This window comes from Botryllus schlosseri, chromosome 5, assembly GCF_051294905.1.
Source record: "Botryllus schlosseri isolate E-star chromosome 5, Bs_hap1, whole genome shotgun sequence".
NCBI lineage: Eukaryota > Metazoa > Chordata > Ascidiacea > Stolidobranchia > Styelidae > Botryllus > Botryllus schlosseri.
In genome coordinates, this window is record NC_137240.1 from 7,220,511 (window position 1) to 7,246,198 (window position 25,688).

Below are 25,688 nucleotides of genomic sequence, written 5' to 3' on the forward strand. Positions count from 1 at the left end.
CTTCTAATTGCGTAATTTCTATTTAGATTGGGCCGGGCCACTGAGCTATATAAACACCGGGCCGGGCAGATTCCGAGTAGAATGGAAAGGCGATTGTTCGAAGGAGTTAGGAATGACGACTTTTTAAGCGTTTAGGAGATTTCAATGTTCACGATTTATTTTGCTTGCCCTTGTATACGTGGGGGCCTAGTTTATACTTTATTATCCACATCGATAAGTGTTCCTTACGAGGTTGTAAGTTATTGCTACATCGATCACCAATCAATGGCCCTGGCCCCATGAACATTTCAAAATTTATGGTGTTTCAGTGATGGCAACGTTTATGTTACAACAAAAGAATTTAAGAAATTGGTATAGTTGAGTTAATTGAATGATATCAGCTAACAACAGATAATTGACATTGTTGTATGGCTCTTTGGGAATTGCACTTGAAAATATGGGCTGGATGTGATTAGATAAACGAAAAATGTTCCTGACGGCAGCTCTACGCCAAGGGGGATGACTGATTAAAATACCACTCCAACTCGTTTCGACAGCGTCCTATCTTTTCATTATATCGCAATCTTGTGATTTTGAATTGATAAAAATATTATTAATAATATTAATGAATGGCTGACTGACTGATTAAACTCATCTTCTTGCGTCACCCATGAACAATCCAACCTGCACCACGGTTGAGAACCATGAATGCCATGTGTCTTGAACTCTTTTAGTGATTTCGGTATGCAAGTGTCAGTCAAAGAAGCCGTGAACTACAAAATGAAATTATTGATTGTCACGTTCAATTAATGAACTCGAGAGAATTGGCTCGAAATCTTGCGTTAGTCCAAGTTTACTTTCTTCTCAGTTGATTATATACATATCCATCCTCATTTTATAATGGATAGTCCTCTTCATCAACATCTCGAAATCCAATTTCAAAATATCACTCCATTAGTAGGCCTAATACGTCGAGGATGGAACAATTTCCACACAAATGCTATCTTCGTCTCATGTAGGAATATTATTTTTACGAATGATGCCGGCCACAAAAAAGAGGTTGGTAGTAATGCTGTCATGGCTCGGAGCATCCCCGTCGGCGGTATCAAACTACGAAAGACTGTATCCGAAAAACGAATATGATATCTTCACCTGCTATCCAACACTAAAAGACTTTCTTTGGCCTCAATCGGGACTATCATCAGCTCTGGCTACGCTGCAAGAAATACAAACCATTATGGAAAAGGGTCTTCATTCATCTATTGTCATTCATGCGTTCTCGATCGGATGCTATTACTATGCGTTGATGCTGTATCAAGCAAGAAAACACGCCTGCAAATTTGAACGATTCCGAACCATGATCTCGGCGCAAGTCATGGATAGTCCTGTAGTTGGGAGCACATCTGAAATGGCATTTGGCGTTTCAAAAATGACATCCAGGAGACCTGCCTTTATGCTGGCCTTGAAGAGCTTGTGCCTTGTTTATTTTTCGCTGACGCGGAGCTATACTGTACATTATTACGACATAATGATCGCGGAGTTCGAGACTAAGTCCCCGAAGGTACCATCGCTTTGTTTGGCATCTACTGGGGATCCTATGCTCGTACCTAAGGTGAGAATATTGGTACTTGTATGTGAAATTTCAATCAGCAATATATAATATGAGGGACCTGGGAAGTCATTCTCTAATCGAATGGTAGTCTGATGATGCGCTCTCGAGAGAACACGCAATTTGTTTACTATCGCAAGTGCTAGTACTATATTCATATTGGTGCAGTGACTTTTCGTTATTACTCAAATATCCCACAAAAGGCATGAGTTTGCGCCTGGTTCATATGCTGACCAGGGGTGTGGAGTTGGTAAATTTTACCTAGGGCTCCACACATTTTTTGATATTTATTTTTATATAATAAATATAAAGTTTCCTCTTCTGTAGCAATGTGGCTACTGGTTGGAATTGAACCAAATTTGGTGTGCAGGCTTAAATTAGGTAACCCAACAATTTAATCAAGTAGCCAGTACGATTTGAGAAAAAAAGTCATTTTTGAAGACCCCTAGTGTACATACTGTACAATGTACATAAATGGCACAAATGATAAGTTTCTTACAGATAGGCCGACCCTACATATTTGGGCTATAATTTGGCTGGATCATAATGATATATGCAGGAATGTTAATGAATCTGTGATCAGCCGTTAATATTGCTTGTAATCAACTTCTATTTATCAGGCTTTCCAAGACTTGTGCAATTGCTGGAAGAGCAATCGACCATTGGAATTTCGAATATGGGAGAAGTCCTCTCACGTCGAGCATCTTCGTTTCCATCCGGAGGAGTACAGAATGCTGCTGTCGAAAGTCTTGTCGGATTCTTCAGACTTTTCAACTAATTCAGCTGGTAACAGCGATTCCATAAAATCAAAACTATGATCTCAAAGGCGATGTGATCGCCTGTTTCTCCATACAAAATTGGTGATTTAGCCGCAATTTATTGGAATAAGTCCCGATTCGTGCAATAATCACTAAATGATTCTGCTGTTGTGTGTAAAGTTGATGATTTTTAGGTCATTGAAAAATGTTGAGGTCAACATGTGAATATTTCTCAAGTATAATCGTCCTATGCAATAGTGGGGGATCCCGAAAAAGACCCAACACTTGAAAACACGCTGACGCTAGACTCGCCATTTACCTATATATTGGGATTGCCGCTATGATGAACTCTTTTTATAGGGATATTGTAGATCGCCCTGCGTCCTCTATCAGTTTATTATTATTTTCATCATTTCAAAACACCACAAAACTGCGATACATACGTTTACAAGATATACTGTGTCATTGTGGTACATCGCCGTCTATGTATCACGTGCCTTGTGTCTTTCTTCTCGTTACCACGTGACTTTCCATTTATTAACGCGTGTATTTCAATGATATGTAGACTCATTTCGCCATATCCTGCTGTGTAACCATGCATGTGACCAATAGAATATATGTATCTGAGGCAAGACCTGTCGTCGCATTCTCGTCAAGCTGTCACATCAAGGACTAACGCGAGAACGTGCGTCTGCTACTTCAAGTTAAGCATATCTACCGAACAACAACTTCCGTGTAACTCAGGGCACAACTGTAGCAGGTTCATCAGAATACAGCACGCCTTCTACAACAGTTTTAGGCAAAATTATAAGCCTAGAGTTGTCCTACTTACGTATTACGAACTTGGATATCGCTACTTCTACTTGATTTTGAATTCGCGACGTTACTTCTTCCCGAGTACCAGAGATAACTACATCTGCTTCAGTATCATAGGCTGCTTCGGTCAACAGTGAGGGTCACTCTTGAATCGAATAGATTGAAGATAGTGTTTGAATGGAAGAATCCACTTCAGCTATATCAGGGGTGGGCAATTATTTTCCTCCGCGGGCCAAATGAGAAGTAGAAAATACATTGGCAAATTACATTGTTAATATATGCTGCTCAGTGAATGTGTTCAGGTCACGTAGCGAGAAGGTGACGGTTAATTAAAAAAAGATATATTTGCCGTCATGATTCGAAATCATGTGAAACATGATACATTTTAACTCTCTTTAAACCCCTATCCACGTTCTTCTATTAAGATTCTAAAACAGAGGTTCTCAAACTTTTTTAGGCACGCCTCCCTTTATGATAGTGAAAATTTCGTGCCCCTTATCATGATATCACAAAAAAATTTTAAGTGCAACAAGAATGCTAGCAATCCCAACGGATAGTTTGATGACATGGAAGTTTATGGCTGTTGATGAGTTAATTCTGAAATATCAAAGTCGGACAATTACACAGAGCAATATAACTGTAAGCTGGGGTTAAATCGCTTCATTAAACTTCGGCTTCGCGCCCACTACCGATGCTTTCACGCCCCCAGTTCGAGAACCCCTGCACTGAATTCTATATGCTATTGAGTACGAAGCTTATTTTCTTGGTCGCTGCCTTCCTAGTAGTGTGCACTGTGCAGTAGGGCTGTTCAAAAATAACTTTTTTTTCCTGATTCCAGCCATTCACTGATTAAATTGTCAGGTTGCCACAACAAAGGCTGCACACCAAATTTGGTTCAATTCGAACATGTCTAAGCGTCCGCAGAGCCAATTAAAATTTTTAATTTAATACGTAAAATTAAAAAAAAAAATTCAAATTTTTCTCTCAACCCCATGAAAATGTTGAGATGTCTTCAAAGACCATGCAAATGAAATTTGAGTCAATTCCAACCAGTAGAAACGGAGTTATTTGAGTTTTTCGTTGATAATTCTCGGATTATCCACCAATCAAGGATAATTGGAGAATTATCAACGAAAAACTCCAATAACTCCACTTCTACTAGTCCGAATTGAGTCAAATTTTATTTGCATCGTCTCTGAAGACAGCTCAACAATTTCATGGGGTTGACAGAAAAATTTGAAATTTTTTTTTTCAATTTTCCTGTATAAATTAAAAATTTTAATTGGATCCGCGGAGCCCTATACTTGTTAGAATTGAACCAAATTTGGTGTGCAGCGTTTTTTAAGGTAACCTGACGATTTAATCACTGAATGGCTGGAATCCGGAAAAAAAAGTTATTTTTGAACAGCCCTACTGTGCAGTGTTGTTCAAAAATAACTTTTTTGTTCAGATTCCAGCCATTCACTGAATAAATTGACAGGTTACCCTAAAAAACGCTGCATACCAAATTTGGTTCAATTCTAACAAGTATAGGACTCCGCAGATCCAATTAAAATTTTTAATTTATTTAATGAAAATGAAAAAAAAAATTCAAATTATGTTCTGCCAATCCCATGAAATTGTTGAGCTGTCGTCAAAGACGTTGCAAAACAAATTTGAGTGAATTCCGACTAGTAGAAGCGGAGTTATGTGAGTTTTTCGTTGATAAATCGCGGATTATCCACCGACCAAGGATAATCCGTGGATTATCATCGAAAAACTCACATAACTCCGCTTCTACTAGTAAAATAAATTTGAGTGAATTCCGACCAGTAGAAGCGGAATTATGTGAGTTTTTCGTTGATAAATCGCGGATTATCCACCGACCAAGGATAATCCGTGGATTATCATCGAAAAACTCACATAATTCCGCTTCTACCGGTCGGAATTCACTCAAATTTATTTTGCAACGTCTTTGAAGACAGCTCAACAATTTCATGGGGTTGGCAGAAAAATTTGAAATTTTTTTTCAATTTTCCATAATAAATTAAAAATTTTTAATTGGATCTGCGGAGTCCTATACTTGTTAGAATTGAACCAAATTTGGTGTGCAGCGTGTTTAGGGTAACCTGACAATTTAATCAGTGAATGGCTGGAATCCGGGAAAAAAAGTTATTTTTGAACAGCCCTACTGTGCAGCTTTAGTAGCCTTGATGTTGAGCGAAGCTTGCAGTTTTTCTGAACTCTGCCCTCCGTTGACCGAGTGTTTCGTGTTTTTGTCATAAGACCGACATTAATTAAAATCCTTAATCTCGGCGACATGCTCTGCAAACACTAGAAGGAAGGTCTTACCCCTGAGTCCAACAAACAAATATTTAGTGCTTTGAAGTCTAAACCTTCTTTGAATTTCAGTTTGCGGGTTTCTTTTTTGGCATGCTCGTTAATCCATTATGGGCGATAGATATAATGAGTATTAGTCATAGTAATCGCGAGCACTGATTGACTTGTTTTACTAATTAGGGATTCGGAAACGTTTCACGTAACAATTTGAAACACATGCCGTATAATGCGTAATGTGACAATGGCAACAAAGAAGGTTGGGATCAAACTTTAGGGAGAGAGTGATTTCTTGTAACTCCAATTGCTACTCGTATTTTGCCATATTGCCTTTATTTGGAATTTGGATTACGCATGCGAGGTACGTAGGCAGCGTAATCGTGTCATATTAATGAACAGGCTTCAAAGTAAACGAATTTCCTGGTAAGTTGATACAGCCTGCTGCGGTTTTAGTCATTCAAAAAGCATGTTTTATGTCTTGAATTCCAAGCAACCTTTCGCGGGCAGCACAGAATGGCTTCGCGGGCCGCATGTGGCAGGCGGGCCGCACTTTGCCCAGGTCTGAGCTATATTGTAATTTGTTTCGGACTTCCGTCCTGTTGTTGACAGGTTAGCTATCAAGCGATTATCTTTCATCAACTAAAAACTAAATCTTCAACGGAAAGACCGTACAGCTGCTTAAATAACGAAGTACCAGTATCTTGTAACCAATCCGTAGGCATCATCATTGGTTTATTAGCAATTTCCATCAGTTCAATACACCATAAAAATGCGATACAATGAAAAGATAGGAAGGTGTCGAAGCGACTTGGAGAAGCCTATGGAATTGATATCTTGGTGAATTTGGGGTACAGGGCTTATCGGACGCCTTGAAATCTTAAATAAGGATTGCACTGTGTGTTAATTGATCAGGAAGAAGCGGACATGGCAGCGCCTGTATTACAATTAATGCTGTTCTCGAATCCACATTGTCTTCGTCATTATCGGCGAGAAATGACTTTGAAGTGACATTGCTGTCGTTACAATACATTCATTAAATACGATTTATACCTTATATATGTGGATAAATGGGCGAATAATATATCGATTCAGCAATCCGACCCGCCAAGTAGGCCTACTTAATTTTCCGATATCAGGCCAGCCGGCTGGAGAAGTTGCCCGCCCCTGTCCTAGGCGTTGTAAAGAGGAGGCTTGCACACAGAATGAAAAGCAAAAGAAGATAGGGGGTGGCATGTCATGGAGGCATGCACACATAATGAAAAGCAAAAGAAGATAGGGGGTGGCATGTCATGGAAGGCGAGATTGATAGGTCGGGTCGTGGTTCGGTAATCTTGAGGATGGACTATATAGTATCCAACGCTAAAAATGCCAAATACCTTGGTGTTTTACTGGATTAGGACATGTCTTGGAAGAGTCACGAACCATAACTATCGAAGGTATGTGGTCTGTTTCGCCGCCTTAGCTACACTCTGCCAGTTAATTGTTCTGATGATACTCTTCAACGCTCTATTCCTATCAAAGTTACAATGCGGAATTCTTTGTTGGTGTGCTGCCTGCAAGAATACGATTGACCCACTGAAAAAACTTCAGCATCGGATCATCCGTATCATTGCCAAAGCCCCACGGGGGCCTGGATGTGCAACTGATAAATCGCTACTCAAACGATCTGGTGTTCTAAATATAGAAGATATGAGGAAGCTAGAAATCGACAAGATTATGTATCAGTTCCATTGCGGTCAATGTCTCTCAAATTTCAACGACTACTTCACCTTGGACTCGAAAGCGCACAAGTACAGCACACGCGCGTCAACGAAGAACAACTACCATATGATCAGGATGGAATACAAAAAGACGCATTGCTCTATCAAGTAGGCCTATGCCGGACCCAATTGTAGACTCGCCGGCTATCCGACAATCGTCGAGCGTGTCCGCATTCAAGTTGAAATACAAGCAATTTCTTCTAACTGAATACTAGCTAGCCTTCAGGACCACGACCTAATATCGACCTCTCCTTCCGCTACATGCCACCTCACTTTGTCGCTTGCGCCTTTCTCTGTAACTTTTCATTCAGTGTGCAATGTGCATGCCTCTTCTTTACTTCGGCTTGGGTGTCTGATCAAAGGCTACTCCAAGTTGTTTCGACACCTTCCTATCTTTTCACTGTTTCGCAGTTTTGACTGACTATATTGATAAAGCCCATAGAGCCCGCAATTGGATATCGCTACTTGTAGGCTACTTGTACTATAATCATAAATTTGCGACGTTACTTATATTTGAGTATCATATTGCCTGCTTCGACCAACTGTGTGGGTCACTCTTGGATCGAATAGATTGAAGATGGGTGTTTGAATGGAAGAATTCACATCAGTTCCTTATCATTTATTGTAATTTGTTTCGGACTCGCGTCCGGTTTTGGACATGGTGTATCGAGCGAACATATTTCGTCAAATGATTATTCAAGAATTGAACGGAAAGAAAGACAACTACATAAATAACGATGTACCAGTATCTTCTAACCAAGTCGTGGGCAGTCGCAATCTCAAGTCGCGAGTGGGTCTTCATCATTTTTTATTAAAATTTTTATCAAATAAATACAGCACACGATTGCGATATAATGAAAAGATAGGAGGGTGCCGAAACGACTTGGAGTAGTAATTTAACCAGACACCCACCTGGGCCTGCTACAGCATGTAAATAGGAGACATGCACACTGGGTGAAAGGAAGGATAACATAAAAGTGTGCGACAGGAATGAATGGTGCATGTGCCAGATTGTGGTCCGTTAATCTTGAGAGAAAGAGAGATGTTTTATTCTTTGTCGGCTGCACCATCGAGATGCTTTGACGACGGAGTTGCGATACGGCTGTGAGGTCATCTAGTCTGCGCCCCGTTTTTTTCTCCTCCATGCCCTCTTTGGTCTTTGGTATGACCCAGCCGGGGATCAAACCCACGACCTACCGATCGAGAAGCCGGAAGCATAACCATTACACTATCTCGCTCGGGCACTAGACGCACGAATATGCAAGTATCTAATGCTATTCATTTGAACGAAAGTGACTAATTTGTGGGGTCGCAAAAAGAGTTTCCATATAGCTTGTCATAGCGCAGTTGCCATTTGACTTGTTTAGTAGCTCAGTGGTGTCGCGCAGTTTTTTTGCAGTCCGGGTTCGCAAATTGAAGATTGCCTGCAGCGTAATAGCGTATGCTGCGTAAAGTGTGTATGTAACCCTCGTGGCAAAACTGGGTGTTGTGAGTTCGATTTCGTTGATTTTGTGGTGCAATTGGTGAACGATTCTAGCGCAAGAGATAGAAGATGACATATTTCTGGCAGCTTATAGTTCAGGAAGAGATACCAGGTAAATTATTGATCCAGCATGTTACTGCACGTTACCCGTGCGAGCTATAGCTTTTCAGTGATATACCATCATTGACCTTTGTAAACGAACTGCATTTGTCAATGTACTAATATTCCGATCGACCTGTCTACAGTGTTATAGTCTAATCAACTGTCAAACTCGATACATGCGGCTCTGAAACAAAAATTTGACTCTCCAACCATGGAACCGAAAGGAAATAAGGTGAAGCACAACGCATGTTTCATGAATCATGAGATTCACGAATGTTAACATTTTCCTAAAAGTTTACCTTTTTCTTTTAGATCCGTGAATTGCTCCAGGCCTTGACTTTTGGATGTGATCCTTCTCTGAAAATCAGTCGGATTCTTCTGTTAGAACTAGACCAGGCCCTGAATGGTAACGGTATGTATATGACTTGAACTTATCTGTCTGTTACTTGTTGGTTTTCCCTCGTAAATTGGACTCCAGCTATGTAAAAAGATCCCTATACTTGATTTGATTGTTAATATCGGTACTGTATGATTCACACATAAAGAAAAGTTGCAGTGCCCCTGGTCTTGCATACCAGAGGTCTGCTGGGTTGCAATTTCTGCTGGATTTCACTGAAAATGCTGTCGTTAGTGAGCGCAACCAACAACCGCTGATAAATAGGTAGGGTTTCGGCACATATACGGTGTAGCAACCCCACATTCAAGAGAATCGAGAAGAGCAAATTTGAAGCTCTCGACATGATTAGTGAATTATGATGTGCCGTCGATAATTGAAGTGATATGGTTATGTAATAGTGTGTTTTTTATCTGACGCTGTGACCTTTTATCAAATGTGTCGTCGAAAGTTCCCTATGGAAACAATAATTTTTTATTCAATTTTAGATGTCCCGGCACAGGCCTTCCCGATGGTCGTACGGTCTCTGGCTCGTCTGTTAGTAAACCACCAGAGTACTTGCTTTCGCGAATCCGTTTTGACGGTTCTACGGACTGCCATTAGCGTACAGAAAGAAAAAGTGCTCGATGTCATCATCGATGAAATTCAAAAAGTATCGCATCATCAACTGAAAAATGTTAATCCAAGGTAAGTTCACTCTCCTAGTATTGTGATTATGTGATGTTTCGCTTCTAGATAAGGTCTGTTGGCTTCTTGGTCTATATTCTCTCATGTAGCAGTTGTCTGTATTAGATGTTTATTGTGGTACAGTTTTGTTTTTACGACTCCTCGGCGAAAATTTGTAGTTACTGAAAACTTGCAAATTAGTAGCCTATAGGTGTTCCCCGGATTAGTATAGGTTTAGCACCACTGGCCTATGGTTAACAAATTTATAGTATGGACTGTAAATAGTGATGTTTGTCAATTCTAATGAGTATGATATTATATACTGCTTGATACTAATATACTAAGCGCCACTTGTCATGAAAATACGTTGCTAATCGTGATATGTCATGATCTGCTGAACCTTGACTCAATCACACTCAATCGTTTTCGTTTTTTCAGCCGCTTTGAATCAGGAAGGTCACTACTAGCTCTGTCTTGGTCTGTACTTGTAACGGAGGTGTGCAAAAGCAACGAGCTGTCTATGAAATTTTCCGCCGACAACGCAAAGTGGCAATGCTTGCTTTCGTTGCAAGCCGGACTTTACTACGGGTCGTGCGCTTCGATGAAATCTTCATTGCAGAAAAGTGCAATGAGAAAAATGAAGAAGATATGGAAAATGGTCAGTGGCTTTCTCTACGCTAGTCTTTGTAGTTTGGTGAGGCTATTCCGATATCTGGATACCTGTGGCATACGGCTGGCAATACCAGATGACTTATTTCAACCCTTTTAACTTGTCATCCAAATCATGGTAAGGAAACGCATTCACTTTCCCTGTCATCGCTAATCGCACATTTGCTTTCATTTACGTGCAGCAATTTTTGAACTGTGTAGCCTGCACTCCCTCTAATGATTCGTCCTAAAGAAGTAGATTACACTAGGCCCGATTTTGACATAATATCCTGACTGGACATCTAAACCACCTTGGCGTGCACGACATATTTCCTTCATAACATCGGCTGACAACTATATAAAGTTCGATCTCTGCGTGACTGCTGGAGCGTGAAACCCCTCTGGAAATTTCAATAAATTGCAGCTCCATCACGGTGGCATTCTGAAGAAAATGGCTGCGGCCAAAAGTTTTTGTTCGTTTTGCCCTTCAATTTGAAACTACATCATTTTTAGAGTGCAGTGCCCCTTTAACGTCCTGATTTTTTAGGGGAATTCAATTGTAAATGCCAAATTGGAACTGGGATTGAGAATCGGTATCTTGCAGCAGCCTGTTTTTATAGAGTGCAATAGATAAGGCTTGGTGTGTCTGAAGTAGATAGCTGAATATTATAGGTTGAGATGCACTAGTACTTAGCTTTGAGTACTGCTATCCTGAAGCTGTGAGGTCTCAATCCACAGATTCACTCAATAGTCAATACAGATTTATTCTGATTCAATTAGATCAGAGTAATGCACTGATTCACTATCAATGCACAGACTCGCTCAATACACATAGGCTATGTTCGAATTTAATTAGAATCATATTAATTTAGGTTTGTGCTGAATGATCTCGGAGAGAACAGCAAGGTTACATAGTCGAGCAATAACGAGAGAGTATTTTAATATTTTCTGCGTTGTACAAGTAATGTCATATCATGGTAATATGCCACAATATGCAACACGTGTTGAGCTATTTTATGTCGTTGATGTTTAATACATTGGTGTCATCTAGAGAGAACGTCAATTGGACATGGTTATGATTAGATGTCTTCCTTCTATGCTTGCAGCTTGGCGATGATTGCGTAAATCTCTGTATCGACACGCTGCTCGTGTGTGAAGCTTCTGGCGCGGCCGTCGCGTTGCTAGGAGCGCTGGCGTCTGTTTATCCACGGAAATTCTGCTCCAGGAAAGATGATTTTGTGAAGCTCTACGTGAAATTGATCGTGTCCGTCAGAACGAAGCCGCTACCTAATTTGCTGGTGAGCGATCCGTGTTTAACGGCGATATTTTGATTTCTTCAAAGTTATTTCGGTGACAGGTGCTGTGCAAGCCCGCCCTCAGGTTTGTCGATCATAACGATTTGAAGTCTGATCTCCTCCCGGCAATTCAGAAGGCGCTCCTGCGGAATCCGGAAAACATACTACCGGGTAAGGTTATTGGCGTAGCCAGGGGTAGGGAAAGGCGCTTTCGCCCTTAAATTCTGACTCTGGCATTGTGATTGCGACCTTATATGTTTTCACTCTGTTTTGAAGCCACTTGTAGCTACTTTTCAAGATTATTTTCTATTCATATTTTTTGATTGTTTTTTCGCTTCGTTGAATGCATACATTGTTCATGAAAAACAAAATTGATATTGGACCGTGACATTTAATTTTTAAATGTTTCTATCGGTCATGTATCCTTCGTATGCATGTTGGTTATAAATGAAATGTTGGTTCACATACAGAAACGTTTGAAAAACCCTCTGAGAGATGACCTCGTGTATTCATAAGGAATGTTTGTGATTTGACAATTGAAAATGTTAATCGTGTCGGAAAAAGTATGGTTGCATATCTTGTTGAATCCGATTAGCTGATAAAATCTATTGGGTTTCATCAATTTCGATAACTTCTGATCTAATATATGAAGACCTAGTCTTGTATTTGCTTCAAAAATTATTCGAAGAGACTATTGGAGGTACAGAACTTCAGTATACAAGTGAATATTATATTCACATTGAAATAAACCGATCATATTTGGTGATACGGACCCTGATATATAATGTTCTTCTCAATTCTCAACTAGTTGCTGACAATTACCCCTGACGGGTGTCGACGACAATATTTGGTTGTAATCCAGTATGAAGATATTATTCAAAATTATGTTATGAATTTCGTCATAGGTCTGCTGTGATTTTTTTTTAGTCGTGCATGAGCTATTCGAAGCGGTCGGTGTGGATCTCAGCGTACATGCGATGCTGATCGCGAAAGCTTTGACTCCTCAGCTGGTGTCTAAAGACGACTCCGTACGCGAGCTCGCGGCGAAAGCGGTTGTAGCGATGGGCAAACAAATGAGCGACGCTAGCGCCGTCCGAGATGTCATCAAGCATCTGATGGGAATTCTGAAAGGTAATTGTCTATTATTTCGCGCTGTGTGTCATCTAAATGTGATGGTATTCACTAGCTGTCGGATTCAGGTTATTTTTAAAATTTGTATTGACGCAATTGAAAATGACATTTGAGCATGCCTGTGACTTCATAACCTCAAAACACGCTATCCAAACCAGAGTTGGATCAATTGCAATAATTTAGTTCAATTACAATTACTCCCTTGCATGTTTCAATTACATTACAATTACTCAATGCTAAAAATATCAAATTACAATTACTGTTGAACATGTAATTAGAATTACAATTACAATTACTGGTAAACATGTGATTGATTCGGTAGAGAGGTGTTCTTTGACAACCGTAGCAACGTAATTAGCAACAATCTCAAGCTATTCATGTTTCATTCATGATACGTAGAATACCCTTCAATTAAAAACTCGAACGTATTCGAACTATTCCTAATCATGAGTACTGAAAACTACAAAAACAGAAAAATATTTCAAGCGACTGTTAACAACCAAAAGTCTGAGCGACTATCAGCGAATAGGCTACAGGACAGTCAATGAAATGGAATCAAACGATTAGGCTACTCAGAGCTGAGTGAGGATAATGATATGTAATTGGTAAGGCGTCAGCGATAAGGATGATACCGATACGATGTGTAAAATTAAAATAAATGCAAAAGGAAAGAACCTCCTGATAACTAAGAATTACAACATTTTGGTTCGCATTTACATTTTCACTTGCTTGGAAACTGTTAGATTGCATTTGATGGACATTAGGGTGCGAAAATTTCTGGCCCCAGTAAATTTGGCCAAGACTGGGGGTAAGATTGGGATAACATCTCAACAAATGCGTATCAAGCTTGATGAAGCCTTGGTTATGACTGTTGATGAGAGAATTCTCCAATATGAAGCTCCGACTATGCACAGAAAAATAACTATGAAGTGGAGGTGAATCGCGCCAAGCGCGGAAAAAATTTCATTTTACTGGAGTTTCGCGCCCCCTTCAGATGCTTTCACGCCCCCCAGTTTGAGAACCCCTGGTTTAGCCCATATTGTAATTCAAAAAGTTTTCTGTTGCTACTGAAGTATGGGAAACAGTTTAGCATGGCTGAATTATCTAGTTATAACGCGGCACGCATAGAACACCGATGTAAATAGGCTAATCATTACAGGTGGTGACTGTGTACTAACGCCTTAAGGCCTTTCGGCCCCTCGTCGTCATCCTGGTCCGTACCGGATTTTCAATGGTGTGACGAATAAATGATTGATTGATTGATTATTTTATGTTGTGATTGTCAGGTTTCCATAACAATGTAATTGAAATTGTATTTGAGCTAAATTTTTATCAAATTAGAATTACACAAAATAGAAATGCTTCAATTACCATTACAATTACAATTACATGAAAAAATGTAATTCATTACATTCAGCTCAATTACAAATTACAATTGATCCAACTCTGATCCAAACCCATCAAAATTTGTATTTTTTGGAAACCACAAATTAAGATCCATCCGTTAGACTCCTGATATTGTTCTAGCGATGACATTGAAAGGAGTGTCTCCTTATTTCTTAGGTAGCGAGGGAAAATTGACCCTACCTGCACAAAAAATGGATATCATATCTATAATCGGAGGCCACGCGCAGTGCGCAGTCAGCTCTGGACAAACCAGGTCGGAATTGGTCAGTGACGTAGTCGGTCAACTGTCGACACTGCTACAAGTAAGCCTGGTCATTTGTTTTTCTTGTGAATGCTATTTTGTATGCGCTTCATGTTCAGGACACCCATGAGCCTACGGTCCTGTTGACATTGACATCTATCACCGGGTGGTGTAAAAAGAGCCAGAGCAGCGTGTTCGACAGCTTGTTTAAACTGGTTAAAGCGGGCTTGTCGGCTAAGAACGCGTCTTCGTCGGTGCGAGCCGCCTACATGAACTGTCTTCTGGAGACTTTGATCAAGGATAATCTGGGAAAGGTGGGCGTTGTGGGATTTACAATGAAAAGGCGTACTTTTTGAGCAAGCGCTGTAAACAAACAGGCGCAAATTATTTTCTGTACTCTTCCTCTCGAGCTGGGGGAAATCCAGATTCTGTGTCATTCAATTACGATTGGTGTTTTCGAGTACTGCCTATTAAGATTTTAATAACAGTGAATAATGACTTGCAAGGTTCAATATGTATCTTTTTGTGACCATGTGGAAAATGATGTCAGCTGTATGCTGTCCAAAATATTTTGGGATATCTGAACCTCGACTGTTTCGTACCGTTTTGTGAGTAATACGAGAGTTCTGTGAGTATTTGTAGCCTTCTGCAACATTTTTTCGATGCTGAACTACGGCTAGTCGAGGCTCTTACGATGGAAATATAGCATTGAAACTACGTTTTTCGTTGATAAAGTATGGGTAGCATAGTATTCTTATTGCGAAGGCCGTCACATGAATTCTCGCTAGTCTCGAGTCATCACAATCAATGCTTGTCGGACCCGTCCTCGGTGATTACTTATTTTTCCAATCTGCAGATAGGCGCTCTCGCGGATACACTCTTCTCGTTCGTGGAAAAGGGTCGCGGTCAATCGACCCGTCCGCAAATCGTGCACGAAGCTCTCTGCGCCGCGCATTTGCTGATCCATCTGGAAGGCTCCGATCACAACCTTGGTGAGAAGGGAGACTTCTAGAAGTACAGAATCTATATATCATAACAAACAATGTGTTCACTGTTCATATTGTCAAAGTTATTCCCTCTAAGCATTTCAAACGTCACAATTGCAGCTAATCAAATTCAAAATATGGAACGAATTTTGTCGTTCGCTTACAAGTGTCAGCCGAAACTATTCGGATTTGTTTCAATATGAATATAACATACAGTTGACCAGTACATTGAACGCTCTCTTATTTGAGATTTCATGCCGGTGACGTCGTATTTTGTGATACGATTGACGATATACGATGTTCTTTCGAATTCTCCACTAGTTGCGGACGATTACGCCTGACGAGTGTCAGCCGAAAATATTCGGTTTCATTTCTATATGAATATAATATTCGATCGTATATTGAAGTTCTGTACCTCCGAGAAGCTCTTTGAATATTACACATAACGGTATATAATTCGCTTGTTTGAAAGACGCCGGAAGCTTGAAGAAGTTCCGGGACACCGTTACGGATGACGATCTGGGCCTGTTCACGTCGCAAAAGTTTGTGTCGCAAGCCGAAACGAGTGCCGCCGAAAGACTGGCCTTGTTTTGCGGCGACTTGCTGGTCTCCAGCGCGGACGCGCTCGACCGGGCGTCCGTCGGGTAAGATTTTTAGCGCCAAACTTACCTTCTGCGGTTTTGACCATTTTTTTTAAATTCCGGAAGGCGATATTTGTCTGCTTTGATATCTTTGCTGCTGCACGAGAAATACGAGGTGCGGAAGACAGCCACGAAATCTGTTCGCAAGATTCAGGACAGTTGCCCGGGTATGGATCGGCTGTTCGCTTCTTGCTTTTCATAATTGGCCCGTGTCAAATTCCGAGAGAATTCCGCAGTTCATTGGTCCATTGTAATTTTGTAGACTCTCATCAGTTATATTACACATTTGGCTACATATTGATTGCAGGCAACATCCATTTTTACGATGATCGCAAAATGTGTTTTGTATAGTACTAGTAGTCCTGTACCGATGCTGATTACTTTGACGAGCTCCTACGTCCATCCAAGTGAGCGTGCTCCCGAATATGTTGCGTCTCCTATTTCAGTCGAAACCTTCGACATCATGCTGTCTGAGTATCGGGCCGTTCTGAAAGACCAGCGTGCCGTAACGGAGCAGTCCGCGGACGAGGAGGACACGAAGAAACAGCTACGGTTTCGGAGACTGTCGGCCGCGTTGACTCTGCTGCTGCACGTACCCGACACGCAGTCTTTCAAGAGCAAAGCGTCTGCGCACGCGATAAGTGTGCTGCTGACATGTCATCATCCCTATATTGGTGAGATTTCGGATTTGTTATGGCTTTGTGATATGGTGTTTGGTGTTCGCCATAGATGCTGGACCTTGATTTATCGTGGGTATGGATCTATGCGTAGTCTTGTGATGTCGCAATCACGTCGATTGGTGATGTCATAGCCACACGAGAACGCACATTTTGGTCTTATCTACAAGATTTACAGCGTTGAACCAGTAATGTGAGGTATCGAACAGCGCATTGTGTTCCTTAACGGTGAATTTAGTCGTGAAATTGTGATATTGTTCAAGTGTAACGGCACCGATAGCGATATTTCGCTACATCATCATTAGAAATCCGCATTCTAGCAAAAACCCAATGTTTGAAATTAGACATTGGTGGAACATGGAACATTCTCGTGCGAACGAATTCATTATATTCAGCAATCGTGCCACTGACCGCATTCACATAACCCAACACCTACGAATTCCAAATAGCAGGCATCCACAATAACTCTCTATCCAAAGTGCTTTTATTTGTATTGATCGCATTGCTGTTCATAGAACTTCGGGCTCTCGTAAGGCTTCTATCCCGCCACTTTCAGTCATTTGTCTATTTTTCTGCTTCTATCTGGCTACCTTCAACTGTCGTATCTTGTGAAATTCCAAAAATTGATCGTATCCCAAAACACTATTGGCATAATCGGCAAGGCTTCCAGTAAAAAGTTGGGACAGTGCAGTGATATTGATACATGGCCCATATGTGTAGGTAAAGAAGTTACCCAATGTTGGCTAACGAAAAACTTCCTTACACTCAAATCCATAACCTTCACCTGTCCGCTCTGTATCGACAATGTTGGTGATAATTAAAAGTTGACTAATTACTATGTTCTTCAGTCGCTATTCGACCCGACACATGGGTCGAATTTCTGTTCAAACTCAACGTTGACGCCTTGCAATTCATCGAAAGCCATTGCGACGCTATCATGGACACTTGCGTATCGGGCTATGAAGAAAATCAGGTACATGTCAAATGCATTATTATGTGTATCCGTGCTCGTGGGCAGAACACTCGAAAGTACCAATATGTAAGCTTCCAGCATTTTGTGTAGAGACCAAATGTTATTGAGGCTATGGGTTGTTAAGTTTGGGATCTTTGAACAATCGCAGATTGAATGATCTAACGAGTGACAGACAAGGCACATTAGGCAAAGTTGGCGCGGAAGTGATTCGATTAAGAGTGCAAGGTTCAGGTTGAGTATTCGATTGTCGCTTATGACATCAAAACACAATGTGGTTGATTTGAAAAATTCAAATATGTTCCACATGCTGTGGATTACAAGCAACATGTAAGATCATTTGATATTTTTACACCATACCAATTTTGGCGTGCTTTGAGACAATGCAGGGTGTAGGCTACTGCCCTAGTCTTACACAAATTATAATCATTGCCTCTTTTGGCTATTTTACTAGCAAAAATCGACCCCGATTTTATGTCAATCGACACTTTGGTTCTGCATTTTCAGAGCTCCGTAGAAAACGCGTTATCGAATCTGGCGCGTATCGCTCCCGACGCCGTCATGTCGACCGTCTTGCGATTTGCCAGGCCCGTTCTGCAGGATCCGGCGATCGTGTCCGTTTCCGAGAGCGACATTCGGATCATGCGCACCCCGGAGGGACAGCTGTGCAATAGAGACATTATTAAAAGGTAGGTCGGGTCTTTTAGTGACTTGGAAATCACAAAATACAATCGAATAGTGTAACCACATTGAAATGAACCAGAATATTTTTGGCCGACACTCATCGAGGGTTATCGTCATCAACTAGTAGAGAATTGGAAAGAACATTGTTATCAACAATCGTATCACAAAATATGACGTCACCAGCATGAAATTTCGAATAATAGGAGTGGAGAGAGCGCATAAGTTCAATGTACTGTTTTTAGATGTACACAAACTCCTTCTGTAGGCACCGAGTCTTTGAATATACTATTCAATTGTATGATTGTTGCCGCTAGGCTACCCAAATTTTTAAAATTAGGAGGTAATTCAAACCACGTTATTTGTGTCACAGACCTCAAGTGTGTATCAAATATAAGGACAATTACGATAGTCGTATATTAAACCCTTGTCACGATCGAATTAAGCCTAAAGAGCCAAACTAAATAAATTTGATGAATCCGGACTAGGACGGGACTGATTCACTTACGGTTTAAAACTGCGACGGTTTAAAACTGCGATCTTTCCCTTGAGGCTTGATTTCGTTCGCCCCGCAGGTCCGTCATTTAGTCGGGATTAGAATACAAATTTGACGTCGGTACATCAAATTTGTCATCCAATTATGGAAAGATAAGGGTAAATGGAATGAATATACTATTCAATTGTATTTTGAAGTTCTGTACCTCCAAGAAGCTCTAGAACTCACAAAATGCATCTTGACAAATGACACTGCAGTCGGTAATCGGAAAAGGTAGACGTAGACTATTCGGAATTATTCAGATCTGAAATTCGGGGTGAAATTCGAAATTAATCTACAAATCTTGTTACCCGTTATTGCAATCGAGTGCTGGGTGTGGTGATTTTCGAAAATTTTGCAGCGGGGCACGCGTCGCAGAAAACAAAAACGTCAGACGCGAGAACAAGGCTTACTCGCACAAGGAACAAATGGAATTTCTGCAACTGCAGAAAGAAATCGAGGCGAAACGATCAAAGGAGTAATACCCCGATGGCGTGCGACCGTTTACGTTATTCTCAACCGATCTGTATTGTCCTAGAAAACGGAACGCGGACCCGAACGCAAATTACGGTTTCGATCAGACGCTCACCAGAAAGCAAATTGAAATGGTGGAGGCTGAACTTCAGAAAGAGTCGGAAACACGTAAAAATCTATTTCAGGTATAGTTCTCTCGAAAATTTCTTTCGAAATTTGACTGGATTTAAGACTGTGTCTCTGACAATTGACTTTTTATTCTTTGCTACTTTGATTGTGTCTAGCTATTTTCTTGTATCTTAACTCATTTTTGAGCTGCGTAGATTATGGGTCGTTGAAAAGAAGAACTATTCCTTTTGAATGGCGCATGCGAGTCTAGCTTCAGATTGTCATGTCATGTTGTTAATGTGTATAATAAGTGCCATTGGGTCACAAAAACACCAGGCTGAATGATTTTTTATTTCCGGCAAGGCGTTCAGCCCGAGTAACGTTTCCCGATTTCGAACCGTCATTGGAATAGTATATTGATATTGAAATAAACCCGGATATTTTCGTCTGACATTCGTCAGGGGTAATCGTCAGCAAGAAGTAGAGGATTGGAAAGGACGTTGTATGTCAACGACCGTGTCGCAAAATACGACCCAAAAGACAAACCCACAAAATAATCTGCACAAAAGGTCTTATTGCTTACGCAGTCTTGATCACCTGATGACTAGGGCAAGTTTTTGTTGCAGTCAAATATGCTGGATGCTGGGATCGATCCATATCCAAGGCACTGTTGCAACTTCAACAGAATCGATAGCCTAAAAAAATCGACTTAGTGAAAATATAATACTCGGCGGTCTAGCCTGAACGTACGGCAAATCAGAAAAGACCTCAAATTTAAACAACAGTGAATACAAACAGTGCCGAATTTTTCCAGTAAAAAGTTAGTTGCTTGAAAAATCGAAAAAAGTTGGAAAAAGTTTCATGAAAAATCGTAAAAGTTGAAAAAAGTTGCACGAAAAAATGGAAAAACCAAGCCACCTAACTTCCGAGTATTTAGGAAGCTGCTAGGCGCCGTAAAAAAAAGTTGCAAAAGATGCAAAAACGTGCCCTACCGAGCACGGCATCATCTACGACAGATCTGTGAATAAAAATTTGTAGTTTTGTTGCCGTTGCGTTAAAATTGTCGTCCTAATTTCTATTAACCGTGCTGCAGGTCAACAAAAAGACAACGTCCGCCGTTCGGTATCTGATATCGTGCGTCTCCCAACCAAACTGCGGCAGTCTGAAGCAGTTCGTGCCGGATATAATGGACCTGGTGTTGCCGCTGGTGCCGTCGCGTCTGGCCGCCCAGCCCGCGTCCGATCTCTTTCTCAAAGTCAAAGACATCGTGGACTGCGACGCGATGAGTCGCATTGGCGTGCAAATCGCGTACGCGGTCCTGCGGCTTCGCGGAGTGGCTTGCGATATTCCTCAGGATTGGAAGGCGGAAGATTTGAGCCGTTGCGCTTGTAGGCTCACGAGGATACTTTACGACAGGTCGAAGATCGGAGGAAGGGGCACTGTTACAACTGGTAATATATTGTTTGGTTGGCAGGGGTTGTCGGTGATGAAGTATGTCTAGTTTTGTTCCCGATATACAGTTGTATAATATATTCCTGTTGAAATAAACCCGAATGTTACCGGATGACACTTGTCGGGGGTGATCGACAGTTGTATCATGAGAATCTGACCCATACAGGCTTAATTTTTGCACTTCGGCATTCGTGGAAAGTACTTTCGAGATCGAATGGTATCGCTTTTTTGGATCTATGCTCTATTTGTGGTGTGATTGGTCATTTTCCGTTCTCGTGAAGATGTCTTGCGCTATTGAAAGTATCCCGCCTCTCTTCAACTGCTAGATGTAAATTTTCCGAACCGTAAAATACGAGACTTTGTTTCAGCTCCTTTTACGTCCGCCTGCTTCTGTTACTTTTACCCGCTGCTCGGAAATATGTTGGACGATAAGATCGACGGCGTCGAAATCGACGAAAAAGTGACGGTGTCCGCGTTGAAGATTATCAAAGCGCACAGCGACAGATCGTTGGCCGACGGTTGGTATTTTGTCTCGTGGATCGATTTTCAAATTGATTTCGAACATTGCTACAAAGTTTACATCGTCGAGTGGTCATTCTACCTCATTTAAGCGCGAACTAGTTACCAAAGACTAGCCCCTACCCGTCCTGGCCGAAAACGAAAAGCCTGATTTGTCTTCCACCTGCGGGGTTACTTTTAGAAGGACATACTCTCGGCAGTATCTGCTCCTAACCGGGGCGTGTGGTGAAATACTTTGAAAAGTTTGGCCACTAATCTTCAACGTTTACATATTCTAGAATTTGGGGCCAAAGTGCTACCTCGTGAGAAGCTGTTACGGAAACTGAAGTCGTTTATTGAAGACAAGGAGGGACCGATACAAACTTCGGCTTGCGATGTGTTCGTATCTGCTTGCACAGCGATAGCAGCCGCTTACAAAAGGTAATTATACCCAACCGACCAACAATATTGATGCTGTGCGAAGTCAGATTTACGTTCATATTGCCGTTAACTCGTGTTTAGAATGTGCAGTACTGATAGTGATCGTATATGTTTTAATATTCCAACAGCTACGCAGAATTGGAAACGGAAATCCAAATCCTCGCCGACTGTCTGCTGTCCTCGACCGATGCGTTAAGAGGAACTGCGTTGCAAGTAAGATCTGCCGTATTGGTGTGAATGTTCTGGCGGTAGAGTAGATATTAGAGGCGGTTGAGCTGTATGGTGCTTGTTGCGGAACATCGTGTAGAATTTCAATCTCAGTATCCGAACCTAGACTTAGGAAGAGTTGATGGTAATCAAATAGAATTCTGCTCAAGTTTCAACCAAGATACTGTTTTCCAAGCCTTGTTTTGCTTTGAAAACTGTGAAGTAGAAGTACTCTGAAATCACAACTATTTGATTAGTAATTGGTAGCAGGTAAAACCTACTAATGCACTCCGAGCAAGTAAAAATGCTTTGTTTCCGGCCACCTCTGGATGTAGGTGGTCAAGATCTTCATAAATCAGTACAAATCTGATGGTTACTTATTGATAAGTTTTATTATTTTCGTCAATGAATTATAGAAATTATAGTTGTCCACACTTCGAGTCCCAAATATTTTTGACTCGAACTCCATCACGCTATTTCCTTTAGGCTTTGAAATCGCTCGTGAAGCTGCTGCCTACCGGGCCGGCAAAGGACGCGACGTCGCGGACGTTGACGTGCCGCGTGTGGATCGCGTGCCACGACGTCGACGGGTCCTGCAGCGAGCTGGCCAGAGACATCTGGAGCGAGTTGCGTCTGGAAACCGGCGAGACGCTTTGCGACGATTTACTCGTGCGTACCTTTTCGTTTTTGAACGCGCCGTGGCCGGAATGTTGAAATTGGACCCGACTGGAATCTGTCTCTGTAGAAATGTAATTTTCAGCCAACTTTGGTTGATATTTGTGATTACAGTGGCTTTTAGATTCCTTGCTATAAGGATCTCAAACCGTGGTCTTTCCCAAAGTTCGATATACGAATGTGGAATATCCTGGTTTCTTACTATGGTCACGGTGCGCTCGTCCGGAGGTTCAATTGTAATAGACCAAGTCAGTGTGGGCTATATTTTTTAAAATTATTATCAGTAATTGGGATTTCCAGCTACATATGTCGCATTTTAATATTGACTTTATCTGCAAAACGATGTTGTTTGTCATTCATATTTATGAGATATGTTCTTATTTCGAACGGCGGTGTGTTATGAAACTACATTTTACCTATTTCCCATCGTAGTAGTTACACGGATGATGCAAACTTTGCTTCCAATTAACCAAATTACAATGAGGACCCCGTTTCTGGGCTGGGATGTGAACCAAACCGTGCTATGTCCATTTTTGGAAATTTTGACTTTGACCGTATAATTTGGATATAAACAAGTTTTGTTTTCAATCTATCTTGAAAATTCAGGTTCGTATGTCAACTTCACTAGAAATTCATGCTACTTGGGAACTTTGAACCCAGTCATAACGAAAGATATGTCCAAATAGTGCGACAGGAGAAAAAAAATTCAGAAATTCTGAAAATGGACATAGCACACTTTGTTTTCCAGCGACGTGCACCTTTTATTTAGACATCAGTTTCCCAAATTCCCGGTTAAGCCACTCAGAATTTGGCGCTGTCCTGAATATTTCTTGCGTGTTGATGTTGGTTATGATGATAAGACTTGTGCCTGAAACTTGAAATCGTCCGATTACAGAAAGAAATCTCGGACAACGATGATAAAATCCAAGAGGCTGCAGCCACGGCATTGAGCATGGCGCTTGAAAACCATCGTGGCGTGATTCCGTCCATATCGGATTCTCTTATGCAGCTTTACGGCACTCTGAGCCTGCTGGTACGTGCCGTTTATTATTTAAATCGAACGCTACCTTTTTTATCGCGACGTCGTTTAGATTCCAGAGCCGGTATCTCAGAGCAGAATGCGCGGCGGTATCAGCGAATCTATCGACAGGTACAGTTGCAGGGTCGGTGTCGCGAAAGCGTTGCAGAAAATCGCGACTTGTGTGCCCGCGGACATGGTGGGGAAGTTGTTTTCGTTTTACGTGCCGGGAGCGTTGAAGGACCCTAATGCAGAGGTGTGTATCGAGTTTTATGGTGTTGAATTTGTGCTGGCCTGGTTGTGCAGATGGTATGACTTGACTGTAGGAATGGAACAGGAATAGGATGTAGTATATTTTTGTCTTTGATGTTTTGACGGCATACACACCGACTCATGGTATACATACACACGATATAAGCATATGCATACCATGAGAGCATTATGTGCATATGCTGCTGGTAGAGGAAGGTGCGGATATAGCCAAGTCTTGCACCACCCCTCCATGATATGCCGTAATGCTGAACGCCAAGGAGGAATGCCACGGATACAAGTGTTGCTAATCTGGTCTTACTGGTCTGGTCTGTGGATTGAACCCACGACCAACCAATCATACGCTATCTTGTCGGCTGGACACAATGTTTTGAGTAGTAAATTATACTCCGCTTTCCCACCAACAGTTGCAATGTCAACAAGAATTATAGTTTCAATGCCCATCCCAATGTTGAAGCTGTCAACCGGTCGTATCGCAGCATCCGAAACACGTGCAAAGCAATATACGCGTTAGTGGGAACAAGTTTATGTGAAGCTGTGATCAACCCACAAAGGGCTACGAAAGTATATGGTTGAAAAAAAGACCAAATTTTCTCTGTGGTACAGAACATGGAATTTTGAAGATGCGTATTTGAGCTTTCCAAGACATATCCTCGCTAGGATTACGTACTGTTGTATTTCAACGGTGCAAATAGCTTTCATTTTGGGGACTTTTGACGTTCCGGTCGTTTGTATAGAGAGACTTGTGCCGCTGCACTTTTTCACAAATAGAAACTTCTCGTCTAAAACTTCCCGAAACCCCTATGCGCAGGTTCGAACGGCCATGCTGAACGCGGCCCTACAGGCTGTCGAAGCCCACGGAAAAACCTGCACCGACGAGCTCATGAAGATTTTCGAAGCTCTTCTCAAGCAGGTAACGTCCTAGTTTTCCCAGCGATTACTGCAATTCGTCAAAACCTACACCGCAGGCGCCCGACGGAAGCAATTTCGACGCGGTACGGCAGAGCGTCGTGATCTTGCTCGGCACTCTGGCGCGACATCTGGACAAGAGCGACGCCCGGGTGAAGCCGATTTTTGCCAAGCTGACGGAGACGCTTTCGACGCCTTCACAGCAGGTGCATTTGTTTCGATCCTTTCTGCAATTAGGCTGGATAGGATCCTTTTCTTGACGCGGCCGGAGTTTGATAGTTCAGAATGTCGTATTTCAGTGTGGGATTTCACATCAATGCTCTCTGATTCGACTGGCGTTTGATATTTATGCGAGCCAAAACTTTCAGGGCGAAAATTTGTTGTCAACGAAAGGCGTAGCAATGGGGTTGAGATGTAAATCTTCAATGCCGTATTGTTTTATGTAGGATTTCAACAGGGTTGTAAACTTGTAATGACTCGAGTCACGATTTTCTGATGACTCGACTTGACTCAGTCATTTTCTCAAAATGCGGAAATGACT

The 25,688-nt window shown here is 41.5% G+C and overlaps 2 protein-coding genes across 2 annotated transcripts in view; both read left to right on the plus strand.

Annotated features, from left to right (window-relative positions):
- Nucleotides 1-69: 69 nt before the first annotated feature.
- LOC145438829 (uncharacterized) lies at nucleotides 70-2,978 on the plus strand. The gene is made up of 2 exons (XM_080316193.1): nucleotides 70-1,591; nucleotides 2,209-2,978. Exons 1-2 carry the CDS (start codon nucleotides 977-979, stop codon nucleotides 2,404-2,406), a joined length of 813 nt encoding a protein of 270 aa, XP_080172319.1. The 5' UTR covers nucleotides 70-976; the 3' UTR covers nucleotides 2,407-2,978.
- A 5,714-nt stretch (nucleotides 2,979-8,692) lies between these two features.
- The window catches only part of LOC145438843 (stalled ribosome sensor GCN1-like), a 36,522-nt gene continuing 19,526 nt past the window's right edge, over nucleotides 8,693-25,688 (plus strand). Inside the window, exons 1-27 of the mRNA XM_080316206.1 lie at nucleotides 8,693-8,833; nucleotides 8,967-9,055; nucleotides 9,136-9,235; nucleotides 9,706-9,904; nucleotides 10,322-10,541; nucleotides 11,638-11,829; nucleotides 11,889-11,997; nucleotides 12,754-12,957; nucleotides 14,521-14,666; nucleotides 14,725-14,919; nucleotides 15,462-15,597; nucleotides 16,064-16,235; nucleotides 16,299-16,399; nucleotides 16,679-16,906; nucleotides 17,758-17,882; nucleotides 18,387-18,568; nucleotides 19,457-19,573; nucleotides 19,634-19,754; nucleotides 20,771-21,128; nucleotides 21,498-21,647; nucleotides 21,927-22,068; nucleotides 22,197-22,281; nucleotides 22,762-22,944; nucleotides 23,846-23,983; nucleotides 24,042-24,224; nucleotides 25,050-25,151; nucleotides 25,207-25,353. Coding sequence (XP_080172332.1) covers nucleotides 9,035-9,055; nucleotides 9,136-9,235; nucleotides 9,706-9,904; nucleotides 10,322-10,541; nucleotides 11,638-11,829; nucleotides 11,889-11,997; nucleotides 12,754-12,957; nucleotides 14,521-14,666; nucleotides 14,725-14,919; nucleotides 15,462-15,597; nucleotides 16,064-16,235; nucleotides 16,299-16,399; nucleotides 16,679-16,906; nucleotides 17,758-17,882; nucleotides 18,387-18,568; nucleotides 19,457-19,573; nucleotides 19,634-19,754; nucleotides 20,771-21,128; nucleotides 21,498-21,647; nucleotides 21,927-22,068; nucleotides 22,197-22,281; nucleotides 22,762-22,944; nucleotides 23,846-23,983; nucleotides 24,042-24,224; nucleotides 25,050-25,151; nucleotides 25,207-25,353 — 4,056 coding nt within the window. The 5' untranslated portion in view covers nucleotides 8,693-8,833; nucleotides 8,967-9,034. The remainder of the gene's footprint in view (nucleotides 8,834-8,966; nucleotides 9,056-9,135; nucleotides 9,236-9,705; nucleotides 9,905-10,321; nucleotides 10,542-11,637; nucleotides 11,830-11,888; nucleotides 11,998-12,753; nucleotides 12,958-14,520; nucleotides 14,667-14,724; nucleotides 14,920-15,461; nucleotides 15,598-16,063; nucleotides 16,236-16,298; nucleotides 16,400-16,678; nucleotides 16,907-17,757; nucleotides 17,883-18,386; nucleotides 18,569-19,456; nucleotides 19,574-19,633; nucleotides 19,755-20,770; nucleotides 21,129-21,497; nucleotides 21,648-21,926; nucleotides 22,069-22,196; nucleotides 22,282-22,761; nucleotides 22,945-23,845; nucleotides 23,984-24,041; nucleotides 24,225-25,049; nucleotides 25,152-25,206; nucleotides 25,354-25,688) is intronic.